The 14,354-nt window shown below is 45.6% G+C and overlaps 1 protein-coding gene across 8 annotated transcripts; it reads left to right on the forward strand.

Annotated features, from left to right (window-relative positions):
• Positions 1 to 344: 344 nt before the first annotated feature.
• On the forward strand, positions 345 to 13,676 carry PAFAH1B2 (platelet activating factor acetylhydrolase 1b catalytic subunit 2). 8 transcript variants are annotated; one of them, XR_012155958.1, is made up of 7 exons: positions 346 to 463; positions 5,862 to 5,949; positions 6,766 to 6,855; positions 8,022 to 8,138; positions 9,221 to 9,343; positions 10,023 to 11,826; positions 13,362 to 13,676. XR_012155958.1 is itself a non-coding variant. In XM_073321224.1 (7 exons), the coding sequence occupies exons 3-7, from the start codon at positions 5,869 to 5,871 to the stop codon at positions 10,299 to 10,301; spliced, it is 690 nt and encodes a 229-aa protein (XP_073177325.1). In that variant the 5' UTR covers positions 376 to 463; positions 3,595 to 3,649; positions 5,862 to 5,868; the 3' UTR covers positions 10,302 to 13,676. The 8 variants fall into 8 exon arrangements, 6 of the variants coding, with proteins under 6 accessions (XP_073177328.1, XP_073177322.1, XP_073177325.1 ...); XR_012155959.1 differs by having other exon boundaries at positions 10,023 to 11,224; XM_073321224.1 differs by adding an exon at positions 3,595 to 3,649 and having other exon boundaries at positions 376 to 463; positions 10,023 to 13,676.
• The last annotated feature ends 678 nt before the right edge of the window (positions 13,677 to 14,354 follow it).

The raw sequence follows: 14,354 nt of genomic DNA on the forward strand, positions 1-14,354 counted from the left end.
GTCATCACGTCAGCACACGCCTCATTGCTCTGTGATGACACGTGGTTTGCTCATCATGCTGTGCAGTGACGTCATCACTCTGCGCCACCGCCGCGTCTCCAACGAAGTGTTTACGTCACCAGGCGTATCAGCGTTCTGCGGGGACACTTTGTCTCGTCACCATGCTGCCCGGTGACCTCATCAGGCTGTGCCATGTCCCATCGCCTCACCAAGGCCCTCCCGGGCAGCCCCCCCGGCTCTCCCCGCGCCAGGGCCCCTCGGCGCCCCCTACGGGCGGGGGTAGGGAAAGCCTGGAGACGGGCTGGGCGGGATTTCCGGCACAGCCGGCACGTGATTGGTAGGCGTGGGGGGCGGAAGCGGAAGCAGCGTAGTGCGCAGGCGCAGCGGCAGTCTGGGGCCGCGGGGGAGGGACGCGCCGCCCGCCCGAGAGCGAGATGGAGACGCGGGGGGAGCCGCAGCCAGCGTGAGTGAGACAGACCCGGGGCCGCCCTGCGCCGCCTCAGGCAGCCGGGGGCGCGCGGGCCGGGCCGGGCCGAGCCGAGCCGGGCCGAGCCGCTCCCCTCCCCCGGGCCGGCGCGGGGCCGGGCCTGCTCGCGCCCCCGCCCCCGCCCCGCGGCCGCTGCCCTTTGCCGCCGGCCGGGGGCGGTTCCGCTGCGGAGCCGCGGCCCGTCTGTCCCGGGCGGCGGGGAGACTCCGCCCGGCCCCTGGAGCGGCCGCTTGGTCGCTGGCTCCGCAGCGCCCCGGCCTGGGAGCGGGTCTTTCTCCGGCTCTGCCTTTGCGCCCCGCCTGCTGCCGTGCCCCGAGGGGGCCGCATCCCCGACCGCCGCCTGGGGCCCCCTCCCTGCAGGGTCCTGCCGCCGGGGACCCCGCCTCGCTCCCCGGCGCGGCCAGGGCCAGGGCGGTGGCGGTGTCCTGCTGTGGGCGAGGGAGCGAGGAGAGGGTTGTGTGTGTTTGTGGGTCGGCTTGGCCGTTGGGTACTAACCCCTGGTGTGCAGGGAGGCGGCCGCTCTCGGGAGCTGGGGGTGGGGCATAGGGAAAGGGGACCGCTCCTCCATGAACTCACCGTGAGCTGCTCCGCCCTCCTGCCAGGGTCTTTCCCCAAAACACAGGTGAGAAATTAAGTGTAAGCTTTGTTATCACTTTGTGTATAACCATTGAAGGTTATTACATACATGACACTTGATTTTAAAACCTTTCCTCTGTACACGAGGGATTTTGAAGGCCTGGGCAATAGTTATGCAGAGTGGACTTCTGGATTATTGTTTTTTAAAACCATGAGTTGTGCTTGTGGCCAGTCTGACCAACGGCCTCTTCGCTTCACAGGCAAGTTCGATCTACTCTGTGCCAGACTCTACCATCAGACACAGCCATAATAACAGGATAGGATTCCAGAATCTGTTCACATCCTGGGTGGAATGAGATTCTCAATCCTAATGGGTTTGGGTAGCAAGGGGGAGGAATACTGTAACACACAAGTCCTGACTTACTGCGGCAATGTTTCTTTTATTCTTTTGGTGTTTCTTTAAAAACTAGGTGAATCTTCTGGTGAAAGATGTTGAGTTGACAATCAGGAGACGGTAGTCCTCTGTCCCAAGAACAGGCAGCTTTCTCCAAACTGTACCTGCCAATGTGTTTCAACGGAGCTTTGAAAGGAACCCTTTCAAATGATGAGAGTAGCTGAGTCTCATTTGCTGTATGACAGGTTTCAGAGTAGCAGCTGTTAGTCAGTATCCGCAAAAAGAGCAGGAGTACTTGTGGCACATTAAAGACTAACAAATTTATTAGAGCATAAGACTGTCAGGCTACCAACAGTCTAGCCAAGGTCTCGTTATTTGCTCTGCTCCTGTTGCCATCTGGTGGTGCACAGGACTTTATAAAATTATTTCTAAGGGGGTGGGAGTGGGGATTGTTATTTGAGGCAAGAGGAGAAATGTAGAATTTGTATAAACTGTCTCCTAATTTACCTTAATGGTATATAAATGTCCATAATTTAGTCTTACTGATCCGCTGAGTCTCAAATTTTGTATAACCTCAGGTTTGTTTGCACAGTCTCTTTGCATCAGGGATGCACTATTAGCAAAATTATCATCATGTGACTTTACAAGGGTAAAATGGAAATGATGTACATCTGTAGCTTTGAATATGGAACTTCGGACCTTCCCGGGTTATGATGCCATATGTCTCTAAAGAGGGACTTTCACACTGGGACATTATCTGATGCAGTTATGCCACTTTTCTCCTTTTGCTGTAACTATCAAATATTTGTTTAAAGAGACACTTTTTTTCCTCACAACTTGGCTGCTGCTGTCTAAAAAGTCATCGTTCCTACTTCATTGTGGGATCAAGTTCCAGAGGAGGAAGCTGACTGGAAACTATGTTGTTCTTTGTAATCATAATGGGTGGTAGGGGTAAAGAGAAGAAATTTCTGTTAAAGGATAGAGGAGAATTCTTAGACCTCATTCCACCTTGTTGCAAATTGATCTATATTCCTGAAATGCTTCCGGTAGTATACTTCAGAGCAGTCTCCTGGTCCAGACTACAGGGAGCTCTAACTTCTTGCTCACACATCTGGAGGTGTAAAAATCCTTTGTCTAGTACAGGATCAACCCCATATGCTTGAGTATGGGAGACTGTCATCTGTATTATGATCCACCCATTTTCATGTCTGTTTCCCATTACTTTGTATTTCTCAGCATCGCATAAAGTCACTTTTGGGTCTCTGATGCTATGTGTTCTAGGCACATTAATATTATGCTAGAAGAGGGACTGGTTGTTGTGGGGTGGGTGGAAACTAATACACTCATGGAAAAATACCTGAACCTCTCAGCACTGTAATGCTCTTTGCCACTGCAGGTGAAAGTCACTGATCAGTTGATTAGGTGAGACTTTATTCCCCACATACACCTGCATACTTTGATACCACGAAACAGTTATCTGCGGCAGCCAAAAGGGTTTCGACCAAAGTTCTTGCCAAAGGTATTGGTGGAGATATGGTGGGACTTTTAAGTGATAAGTGTATTTAGGGTTATTTAGGTTACTGATTCAAATCATGTGACTGAATTTTTAAAGAGCTGGTTAATTTCATGTCCATTAGTAATAGCTATAGCTCAGATCTCATCTTCAGGACTCATTCCCCTCTTCCTGTACTGTGCTGTATTTAAAGATGAATTGGATGTTTATATGGATAACAAGAATATTGGCTCTATAAACTATGCTGCCCCAAAAAAGCATTGGAAGGAATATAAAATCTCATGTTTCAGGTCTTAAAACAATCTCTGACTGTTAGGGGTTGGGACAAGACTTTCATGAAGTCTGATAATCCTGTGTCTTTCTGCTGTGGAGTTCTTGACCTTCCTCTCAAGCATTTGGTGTTGGCCACTGCCAAGGACAGGATATTGGATTAGATGAGCTGACAACAAGTCTGAACCAGTATGGAAATTCATATGTTCTGTAATCGGTGAATTAAGTTTTCTCCTTTCTCTGAAGCATAAGCTATTGGCAACTGCAAGCCACAAGGCCGGATGGAGCTATGGTCTGATCTGGTGTGGCAGGCTTTTCTTGTGTGCAGTAGACCTTTTACTTCATTCACTCTAGGGCAACATTGACCCAGAAGGCTTCAGGAAACTTGAAACTGTTTTCACCAAAATGAGTAAGTGCTGTTGTGCGTCAAACCCTTTCTCTCCATAACAATACTTTTATCTATGGTTGTCAGCCATTAACATTAGCACTTCCTGTTGTGAAGAGGGCATATGTTGTGTAAGCCTAGTTTTGGCAAATTCTCCTTCCAGTGCTAGGGTGCGTGTTCTGCTCCTAAATGCGTATATAACGGTGTGTGACTTCTTAGCAAGAGTCATTTGAGGCGAAAAAAGTTAGAATAAATATTGGTATCAGTCGCCTCTTGTGTCAGAAAAGGCTTGCTTTGTGGGAGCGCTGTGCGCTCCCTCCTGTTACTCGCCTTGGAGTTCTTTGTGTACATGTGTAGCGGTGAGAGTAATGCACAGTGTGTACGTGGCACATGAACTTTATAGAGCGGCTTGTAAATGTTGTGATTCAGTTATCTGTGGATAAAGCAGTTATGCAGGTTGGACTGTTACATATAAAAGAACATTCCAAAATTGTTCTTTTATAATAATACAATAGAGCAGGGATCAGCAACCTTTCGCATGCAGCCTGCCAGGGAACGCTACTGGCGGGCCAGGTCGGTTTGTTTACCTGCAGCATCTGCAGGTGCGGCCGATCACAACTCCCACTGGCTGCAGTTCGCCGTCCCAGACCAATGGGGGTTGCAGGAAGCAGCGTGGGCCGAGGGATGTTTCCCTGGCAGGCTGTGGGCCAAAGGTTGCCAATCCCTGTAGTAGAGCCCACTTCGATAGTCAACTTGGATCACTAGATCACTCTGTTTCTAATGGTATGGTATGAATGTCCTAGGTTTCACTGCATCATAGTGAGCAAATTGCAGTTCTGGAAACAGTGAAATCTCTTCTAGATGAGAAAAATGACTTAATTCTAAGAATATTTCGCAGTATATGTGTGCGCATGTATAAAGCACAAATTGAGAGAGAATGCAAGCTTACAGAGCAAGATAACATTAACTATCACTAATGATATTTTACCTAAAAAGACTTCAAAAGAAATTACTCTCCCCTCAGCTTGTATTATTCTATATACATTACTCAAAGGGAAGCACTAGTCTGTAGGGTTAAATATGAAAATACTTTAGAGCAAATATTTTTAAATGTAATTTTATGATTTATGATCTCTGGCACTTGGATATGGGCATTCTCTTTCCCTATTTGCATGTGCCAAAAGGGACCGCCTGGTCTCTCTACATTTTGCATCTAACATAAAACTAGCTATACCAAAGTAAGGGTTCTTAGGTTTTCACCCAACTTGTTTCAGGGCTGCATATTTCAGTCCCATTCCTTTCTTTCCCAAGGTATATTCCTGTCTGTTTCCTGTGGAGAATACCATTAGCCAACACACTAGACCAGCATACTGGCTTCAGAATAAAGTTTTTTGTCTTATTACACAGAACTGCAGCTAAAGACGTTTCGGAGGTGCCAGCCCCGTGTGGAATTCTAATGTTTTCTGCTTAGACCCTCTTGGGCCAATGGAGCTAGTACATTGTCTTTTGAAACCAGTTAATCCATCTGAAGTGTGTATTTGCAGTTGCAGTCTGGGTATTGTACAAGTAGTGGCAAATCCTATGATAATTCGCATGTATACTGTGTTATAGTGAAACATGAACATGGGTGAGAGAGGTCTCAGAGCAGCAGCCGTGTTAGTCTGTAGTCACCAAAAGAACAGGAGGACTTGTGGCACCTTAGAGACTAACCCATTTATTTGAGCATGAGCTTTCGTGAGCTACAGCTCACTTCATCGGAGGCAAGATCCGATGAAGTGAGCTGTAGCTCACGAAAGCTTAGGCTCAAATAAATGGGTTAGTCTCTAAGGTGCCACAAGTCCTCCTTTTCTTTATGGGTGAGAGAGGTGCTCCTGCAAAGATTGCACTAAAATGAACTTGATATTATTATTAAAAGGTTGTTTTCACCTGTTTGGATGTCACCGATCACAAGTCGGTAGAGTGGTTTCAAGAGGATCACGCTGCAGGGACAATTTGGGGTTCCTGCATGGAATAAAACTTGCTTAAGTGAGTCTTCCAGGCATATTAGCTTTCAGCAGAACAGATGCAAATTGTTATTAGTTATAAATGTCTGTAAATGCAATTCTTTCAAGCGAAGCCACTGCTGGTCTTGACTCCTTGTACGAGTGCATGACAACAGCTCTGGCCTCTTGAGAGTCAGAACTTGATTTTGATCTTCGATGTGTAGCTTAACATGTATTAAATGTTCTTTCAACAGGAATAGAATGAGCCAGGGAGACTCAAACCCAGCAGCAGTTCCACATGCAGCTGAAGATATTCAAGGAGACGACAGGTGGATGTCGCAGGTAAAACTGATAACACAGCTGACAAATTAGATAGAATTCTCTTTACTAGCAGATTGTGAGGCAGTCAAGTGCATGATGAGCAAAATACAGGTGCTTACATATCTGATTCTGTGGCTGGTGCAGCTCAGCCCCCCAGATGTTAGCAGCGTCATTGATGAGTTCCAGTAACCTACCACGATAAAACAGGCAAAAAGCAGCTTTGTGGCATGACCTGAAAATCACATTTTGAAATAAAGTTCCAGAAAGATATTTCAGGTGGCTCACTAATTGAGAAGAATCGCCAACCAGTTTATTAAAAACAAATAAGCTGGAGAGCACTGAAGTGTGTAATATAGCCAGGCAGTGACAAAGCTGAGAAAAGTTGAACCCAAGTGTCTGGACTTGGAGTCTCCTGTTCGTACCACTAGATTATTAAAGCTCCTCCTAGACACGGTGAAGTAGTCTGAGGAGACTTGTATTGTGACTAGCCAACAACCTGAATGACCCATAGATTTAGAACTGCTGAACACAGTATCTGGAGCAAGCACCTCCTTCGTGTGGGGTGTGTAGTATAGCCTAAAAGGCTCTGAGTTGTAAAGGAGTGGCCATTTAAAATGTCAGAACTTGTCTATGCCAGGGAGAGAGCAGGCAGGGAGGAAGGTCCAGCAGTTAAGGAGTTAAACTAAAGATACATGCCTGAGGGGCAGACAGGATGGAAAGTCACAAAGTTTGGCAGCAGAGGAACTGGTTGAGCAACTCTCACTTTCTGTGTATGGGCTACAGATACCAAAGGGAAACTGACAGCTGGAGCTTATGTTGCTGCTTTCTTTTAAACAGCATAACAGATTTGTCTTGGACTGCAAGGACAAGGAGCCCGATGTGCTGTTTGTGGGTGATTCCATGGTGCAGTTGCTACAGCAGTATGAGGTATGGCTGGAGTGGATGAAGTTGTGGGGTTAGATGGCGGAGATGGTGCCTCCCTATCACTTCTAGTCCAGTAACTGGTGAACATATGCAATACTGACAGTGCCTCCTTGTCCTCCGGCCCTTTCTAATCTTACCTCCGCTTCTTCTTCAGCTGCTTTCCAAACCTTGATCACTTCCGTTTCCCTGTGCTTGCCCCAGGCTTCTCCAGTCCTATCCCGTCAGCCACTTTGAACCTCTACCCCACCCCTCCTTTCCCTGAGGTCACTTGCCGCCTTCTCAGTTTCACTGTACGCATCCCTATTTCTGTCCCTCTGTCTCCCTGTTGTCACTCTCTCTTCACTCTCTGCAGTCACTGTGTGAGCCCTTTTGTAGATTTAAAATGAATTCTATCCTCTCTTCTCCCCACACCTTCTGTATTCTAGATTGTGCCCATCCCACTCCAATGTGACTGTTTTTCACTTGGTTTTCAATAATGAAGTTTCCTTATCTCACTATGGTACAAATATGAAACTTAGTGCGTGTATCTCCTTAGCCAGAGAATTTCAATGTAACCCTCTTGCATACAGTGTTCTAGCATGCTTGTCCCTCTGCTGGTGTAGAGACTGTGCTATTGACTATCCCAATGTCCAGAGATTAGGAAAGGCAGCAACTAGGATGTTTTAAAAAAATGTATAAAATGTTTTGAAAGCCCTTCGTCCACTGTTTCATCAGTGATGGCTACCAAACTGCTTTGCACTGAAAGTGTTACTTTCCCGTGTGACTCATTTGGTTCTAGACTTCTAACTTCCCAGGCAGTAAAAGGAGTTCCTTTCCCTCCTCCAAAGTCCCATGTTTAGCAGAGATCTGATTCTGGCCTTGATGGCCTGGAGATGGCTCCCTTCCTGGGCCATCGACATCCCTCCTGGATGGGTTGAAGGAAAATTGCTCTGTATTAGCTCCCTCTTTTCTCTATGCCAGGACTGAGTTCATTAACTGCTGTGATTCCACCTCTTCTGGCGCAGAGAATGTGTAATGCTTCCACTGGCAGCACCTCTTCTCCCCTGGAGTATATCTTCACTCACTTCAAATGTATCATTACCTGAGCTACCTCTTTATGTAAAGCGTTTTATTTTTGTTGCTGAAGAATAACACTTGAGCTAAAATATTGAATTGGTTCCTGGTTTCAGATATGGCGAGAGCTTTTTTCACCCCTTCATGCATTGAATTTTGGGATCGGTGGGGACACAACAGCTCATGTTCTGTGGAGATTGAAGAATGGTGAATTGGAGAACATTAAACCCAAGGTATAAACACATACAGAACTGGCTTTTATGTTTGTTTTTTCATTTCAGAAAAAAACTCTGAATATTATCTAGTACGGAGCTGAGGACACCAAAATACAGTCCCTCTCTAACCAATGAACTCTTAACTGCTTCTTTAGAGCTCCTCTCTAAAGGATGTTTATTTACAAGGAATGTACAGAGTCCTGCGCCTCTGAAGACAGAAGGAATCAAGTAGCAAGAAACACCTTCTTTTGCTTATAGCACCAAAAACTAACTCTTCATTCTGCACCCTGACCCAAAAACCACTCCTTAGGTTCTTTCAGGGCCGGACACTGCATTTAGCTGTTCCTTCAGATTGTCGAATTTTTACAGCTATATTAATTGAAGGGTGCATTCGTACCTATCCATCTCAATGAGATTGTAACTCAGGCCACAGCAAGGTTTCACGCAACTCATAGCACATTCTAAATGATGTACAGTGTACCGGGGTGTTGTCATACAGGGTGCTTCCAAATGCCTACTATAGATAATGTACAGCACAGGTTCAAGTTTGGTCACCATTGTCAGGCATATTGGTGACCCCAACATAAGAGGTTAAGGCTTAAAAATAGAGAAATGCTGTAAAAGGGTTTCATTTGAGAGCCAAGACTGTAGCTGGTGCTTTACAAACAAATAAGCCTCTTCTCCTGTGACGCTTATAGTCTGCTTCGTACACATCTAGTATGCTGTAAGGACAGGCAAGATGCAAGGTACTCTAGGGGTCTGAATTGGTCACTAAACACTGTGCAGAAGAAGTGTTAGATATCTGTTCCTGTGCTGATCAGGGTAGCTTCCCTTAACGCTGTGACTCTGGTTCTGTACTGAGTGAGAGAGAGGAGACTTAAGTTGATAAGAAATGATTCAAGAGTCAACAAAGCTGACAGTCTGGGACTTTTAATATTTAAGCCTAACTCTTAATTGTTTTGTCTAATTGGTGGAAGACAGTCTAGGTCCCAGCTGTTGCCCTTTCCACAAGAACTAGTATGGCTGCTACTGCCCCTCCTGTTTGTGTATCTTGAGTGGAGTGGTAAACCTGCTGCCCAGGTTCTGTTTCCTCTTCACAGGTCATTGTCGTCTGGGTTGGAACAAATAACCATGAAAATACAGCGGAGGAAGTAGCAGGTGGAATTGAGGCCATCGTGCGGCTGATAAATATCCGACAGCCACAGGCCAAAGTTATTGTATTGGTATGCACATCAGAGGGTTGTGATCACATAGCACTGTTGGAACAACCCATGTCGTGTGCTGTTTGCACCCCTGTCCCAGTGGTGTTGGGTGTTACCTGTACGTTTTGGGGGGAGGGTCATAACTTATTCACAATAATAAACACTGTAGGAAGGTTTCTCCTGTTCAGAGGGCTTTGCCAACATTATCTAACTTTCTCAACCCCTTCAGAAGAGTATTATCTTCTCATTAGAGGCATCTTTGTCCCAGACAGAGAAACGGAAGCGGTGAAATCACATGAGAGATGAGAATGATGGAGACAGAGCTGGGACTGGAACTTGATCAATACCAGTTCTGATCCTGTGCTCAAACAGCATAGACTGTCGTCTTCTGCTGTGGGAGTTGCATTACCAACGATTAAAACTGCATAGAAAGAGGGCATAAGTAGCTAATAAGAATGCTAATAAGAATTGGTGAAAAGAGGAGCAGATTCTGCCCATGTGTCAGCAGTGTCCTTCAGACTGTTTTCATTCATGTTTCAAAGTGGGGCTGGATAGGGCTGAGGCAGATGTGCAGGGGAGGAGTGCCACCCATGGGCTGGACCCTCATTCTGAGCTTTAAGGGTCTAAGCCTAGAAAGAGAAAGTTATTATATTGTCTGAGTCGCTTCAAAGCTCTCTTCTTTGCTTCCTTCCTATATCAGAGCTTGCTACCTCGAGGCGAGAAGCCAAACCCTTTGCGGCAGAAAAATGCCAAGGTGAACCAGCTGCTAAAAGCCTCGCTCCCAAAACTTGCCAGCGTCCAGCTCCTGGACGTCAGTGGGGGCTTCGTGCACTCGGATGGCGCCATCTCGTGCCATGACATGTTTGATTTTCTGCACCTGACGGGAGGGGGCTATGCAAAGATCTGCAAACCCCTCCATGAACTGATCATGCAGCTACTGGAGGAGACCCCTGAGGAGAAGCAAGCTGCTCTGGCCTGATCAGCTAATATCAGTGTTCAACGTCATCCCGGCCCCATCAGATCAGTTCTATCACTGGCACTACAGAATCCTTCTTTCTTAAAGCACTTTCCATTGTAGAATGTTACTGGATGTTCGTATCTAGTGTTTTGAGTGGGAGGGCTAACGTCAAACTGGTCTTGTACATAAAAGGGCAGGGCTGACTGGTTTTACTGCAGGAAGAAATTAGCTAAAGAAGATTTTTACTTTTAAACCATTCCTCATTTAAAATGAGAACAAGACTGTCACCTCTGTGCCCCTCCACATGCATTATTCCTCTACGATGCCCCAAGAACCCTATTAGCCTGACTCTAATAACCCATATGCAGTTCTCGGTTTAGCTTTTCCTTTCCCTAGGGATTATACTCTTATGTATTAGCTTGGGAACCAGAATTGCATTCCACTCACTAGAAACAAAACAACTGCATTTTTTTTTCAAAAACCATTCCCACCTTTAGAAGTTTTATTTACTAAGGTTTTTTTAAGAGACACTTGTTGCTTTCTGGCTCTTTGTTTTTGAAGCAGCATGAGACTAAATGTAACTGGAATTCAGAAATGTAAAAAACCAAAGTGTTAGTTGAGCTGAACTCATTTAACACTCCCAAAATATTGTTTTGTTTCACAAAGTCTGTTCGCTGTGACAAACTTCATTCCATTGTTGCTTGGGCTGTGGGCAGTCTCATTTGGGTGCTGTTGAATATCATGTCTTCTATAGTACCTGTTCTTTGGTTTGTGTACAGTATTGGAAGCTTTTAACAGTTCTTTGGTTTAGGAGCTTAGTTTTCCAGCAAACATCAGACACAAGCCGGTCAGAAGCGTAGAGTTGACAGTTCATCCCGCGGGGAGGGCTGTGCTACAGGATTCTGCACAGGGCTGTTCATGTTCATCGTTCCAGTTTTTTTAAAGTATGACTGTTACACTTTTTTTTTTTTTTTAATCCATACTCAGCCCCTCTTTGCAAGGCCGGAACCAATCTAACGCTTTACCAGTGCTATGGTGTATATTTCTTTATTGCTTCTGTTTTACTTGTACAAACATTTTATTCAAGCAAATAAGGCCTTTGACGGTAAAGAATTGAGTCAGTCTGTAGCCTTTTCCTCTCCTGGACACTGTCCCTTTCCCCTCCAGCAAATGGAGTTAGTGTGGAGAGTGGCCTGTTCATAGGGACTCTGTCTCGCTAGAGCTTTTTATACGAGAGCTAATTATAATCTGTGTAATGACTATATAAAATTGTCATTCATTTAAAGGTGAACAGGAAAAAAACATTCTTATCAATAAGAAACTGTTTGAGACCCAATGCAGAGCCTTGCTACTTAAAAAATAAAAATACTTTAACCAAGTTTATTCTTCATTGACTTACCTACCACAATTGGAGTTCAGCAGTGGTGTTATCGCTAGTAATGGTCACACCACCGCTTGCTAAAATACAACAGCCAAAGCAGGCTCTGCACTGGTTGACGTGTTCATGAAGACTGCAACCTTCAACTGTCATGCTGCTTTTTGGCAGGTAAATAAAAGAGGAAATGATTTTTGTTTTACATTTTTGTTAAACAGGAGGTCTACCTAGATTGCTTTTTCTACCCCACTACAAAAAGACGTACATATGTAGTATATATAGCCTGTTTGCCCTTTTATTCTAGTAAAAGGTTCTGTTTAAGGCAGGCTTTAATCTAGCATTAAGGAATGCGTTTATGTCCCCATCACGCTTCTCTGCTGCTGTAGGATTTGTCATAGCAGGATTTCTGCCTGGATTGCATGCATAGCGTGTGTGTGTGTGTATGTGTGTCTCCAGTATATGTGATCCACACAGAGGTGTGGAGGAAAGCTGAAGAATCCCACTTCCCAGAAATAAAGGTTCAAGTTTGATAGTGCTCAGTGGGAGAGGAGTCATCCTGGTCTTACCTCCTCAGGCCAGCGTGGGTTGGGGGAGTGTTCCATGGGCCCAGTCATCATGTTTGTTCAGCAGCACCACTGCCTTCCCTTCCAACAGCTTGAAACATTAACGGTAGAAACATCATTCAGCTCTGCTGAAAGAATGGAGGCCTCAGCACAGGAACTTGGGGGTGTGGAGCAGAGAGAGCAAGCAGATTTTAAAACAAAGGTTGGGGAGGAGAAGATTTAGCAGGGTGGTATGGGCCCACCTGTAGCAAAAGTCGGGGGATGAAACAGGACTTTGGTCTTTACTAGTTTTTGAGGATTGTAGGCTTTTGTTGAAAGGTACCATGTTTGTTTGACCCATGCACTAAATGTCTCTCCATGGTGTCACCACACTGGTAAGACAGCTACTTCCTGGCAATCTAGGTTTTTTTTTTTTTTTATAGAAAGCTCTAACTCTTTGTAACAGTGCAGTGTGTTTACAGCTGAGGCTATCTTCAGCTGTGAGCCAGAGCCCTTTGGTTTGGTGCTGATTGCAGTGGTGTGGGTCTGGCATGTTGAATACACATTGGTTGGGCAGGGGCAGGCTAGCTCAGGTGGCTCTCCATGCTCAAGGATGTTTTGCTGAGGTGCCATGTTGCTTATACATGGGTCAGCATTCGCCACCTTTCATCTCCAGTCTGCACTGTGTCTTTCCCAGCTGCATTAACCACCTCTGTGTGTGGCCATGGCAGCGGCTGCTGTGGAAAGGAAGGGCAGCTTTCTTCCCTCTGGGACATGGAAGCTACTGTCCTGTTGCCACCATCTAGCAGTGACCAGGCCATATCCCAGTGTAACCACATATCCTTTGGGGAAGGCAAGGAAAGAATCTTTTTCTCATTGTACCAAAATTAGAGCCTGGTTCTGAGAAGTACTGAGTATTTGCAATTTCAACTGTAGGGTGCTTGCCACCTCTTGGGATCAGGCCCAGCAGACCCCAGTCTGGGTGCTCCTGTGTAGCCTTTGTGACTTCTTCCATTGTAACTGGCTGGTTGTGAAAGAACTGACCCTTTCTAAACTTTTAATTTTTTTAAATAATCTAGTTACACGTTTACAGTTGTATGCTGAAGCCTGGAATCTTGTCTGTGCTGTGGTGTATGAGCATTGCCAATTTTATATTTATTGCAGTGAAGAAAATGCAAAGGAAATGGTGTGAAAGGAAGGAGAGAGTCCTTGTCTCTGAACTCGTATGTGGGTGCAAGCAAGGGGACTCCAGGTGCAGGCTGGGGGACCTCAAAGGCTGGAAGCTTGCACCGTATGTAAAATCCAATTACAGCCCTGCTTCACGGTGACCTTCCTTGGGGGCGCTGCCCACTGCTGGGAGCTGACTGAACCTTCCCCAGGAAAAGCTGTGATTCTGCTTTGGCAAAATGGCATTGACTGGTAGAACTCACTATGTTTAGTGCATATTTCAATATAAATGTAAATGTTTCACCCCAATGAGTTTTGGTGTGCGTCTCTCTCTGGTTTCAGTCTCTCTCTGGTTTCCCTGTGTGTGCGTCAGGGGTGGGGAGGTGTCCAGAGGGTTCATCAGAATGTGTGGAGTGATGCACAGTGGCTAATGGTGGCAACCTGTCATCACCCAGGGGTAATGCATTGAGAAGGGTGACATCTGATGGGGTGAAAACCTTTATCAGGTAAAAGCTGGCTGTATTCATCCCTGTGGTATTCCGAAGAAGACTCATCTAAACCTTCACTTTTAATTTAGTTTCCTGTGTGGTGAGATGCACTCTGATTCTCTGTTCTCATCTGATTTAACAAGGACCTGTTTTTTTTAAAACTGAGTTTAGGTTTTGCACCCAAAACTCTGCTCTTTTGTTTTCAGATTGGGGGGGCCTACGTTGAACACTAATTAGTATTCAGTGATTATTTGCGGGGGGGGGGGGGTTCAGTATCCCTGAGATGGAAGAGGAAATGAACTTTTGTACTGATGTTGCTTTAAAATCAATCTAAAGGAGGCAGTATTCTGAATCTGAGCAAGAGCCTGAGAGTCAAACTTGGGGGAGTGGTAAATAATGAAGAGGACAAGTTGCTGATACACAGTGATCTGGATCACTTGGAAACTGGGCACAAGCAAACAATATGCATTTTAATAGGCCAAATGTAAAGTTATACATGTAG

Source organism: Lepidochelys kempii, chromosome 22 (genome assembly GCF_965140265.1).
Source record: "Lepidochelys kempii isolate rLepKem1 chromosome 22, rLepKem1.hap2, whole genome shotgun sequence".
NCBI lineage: Eukaryota > Metazoa > Chordata > Testudines > Cheloniidae > Lepidochelys > Lepidochelys kempii.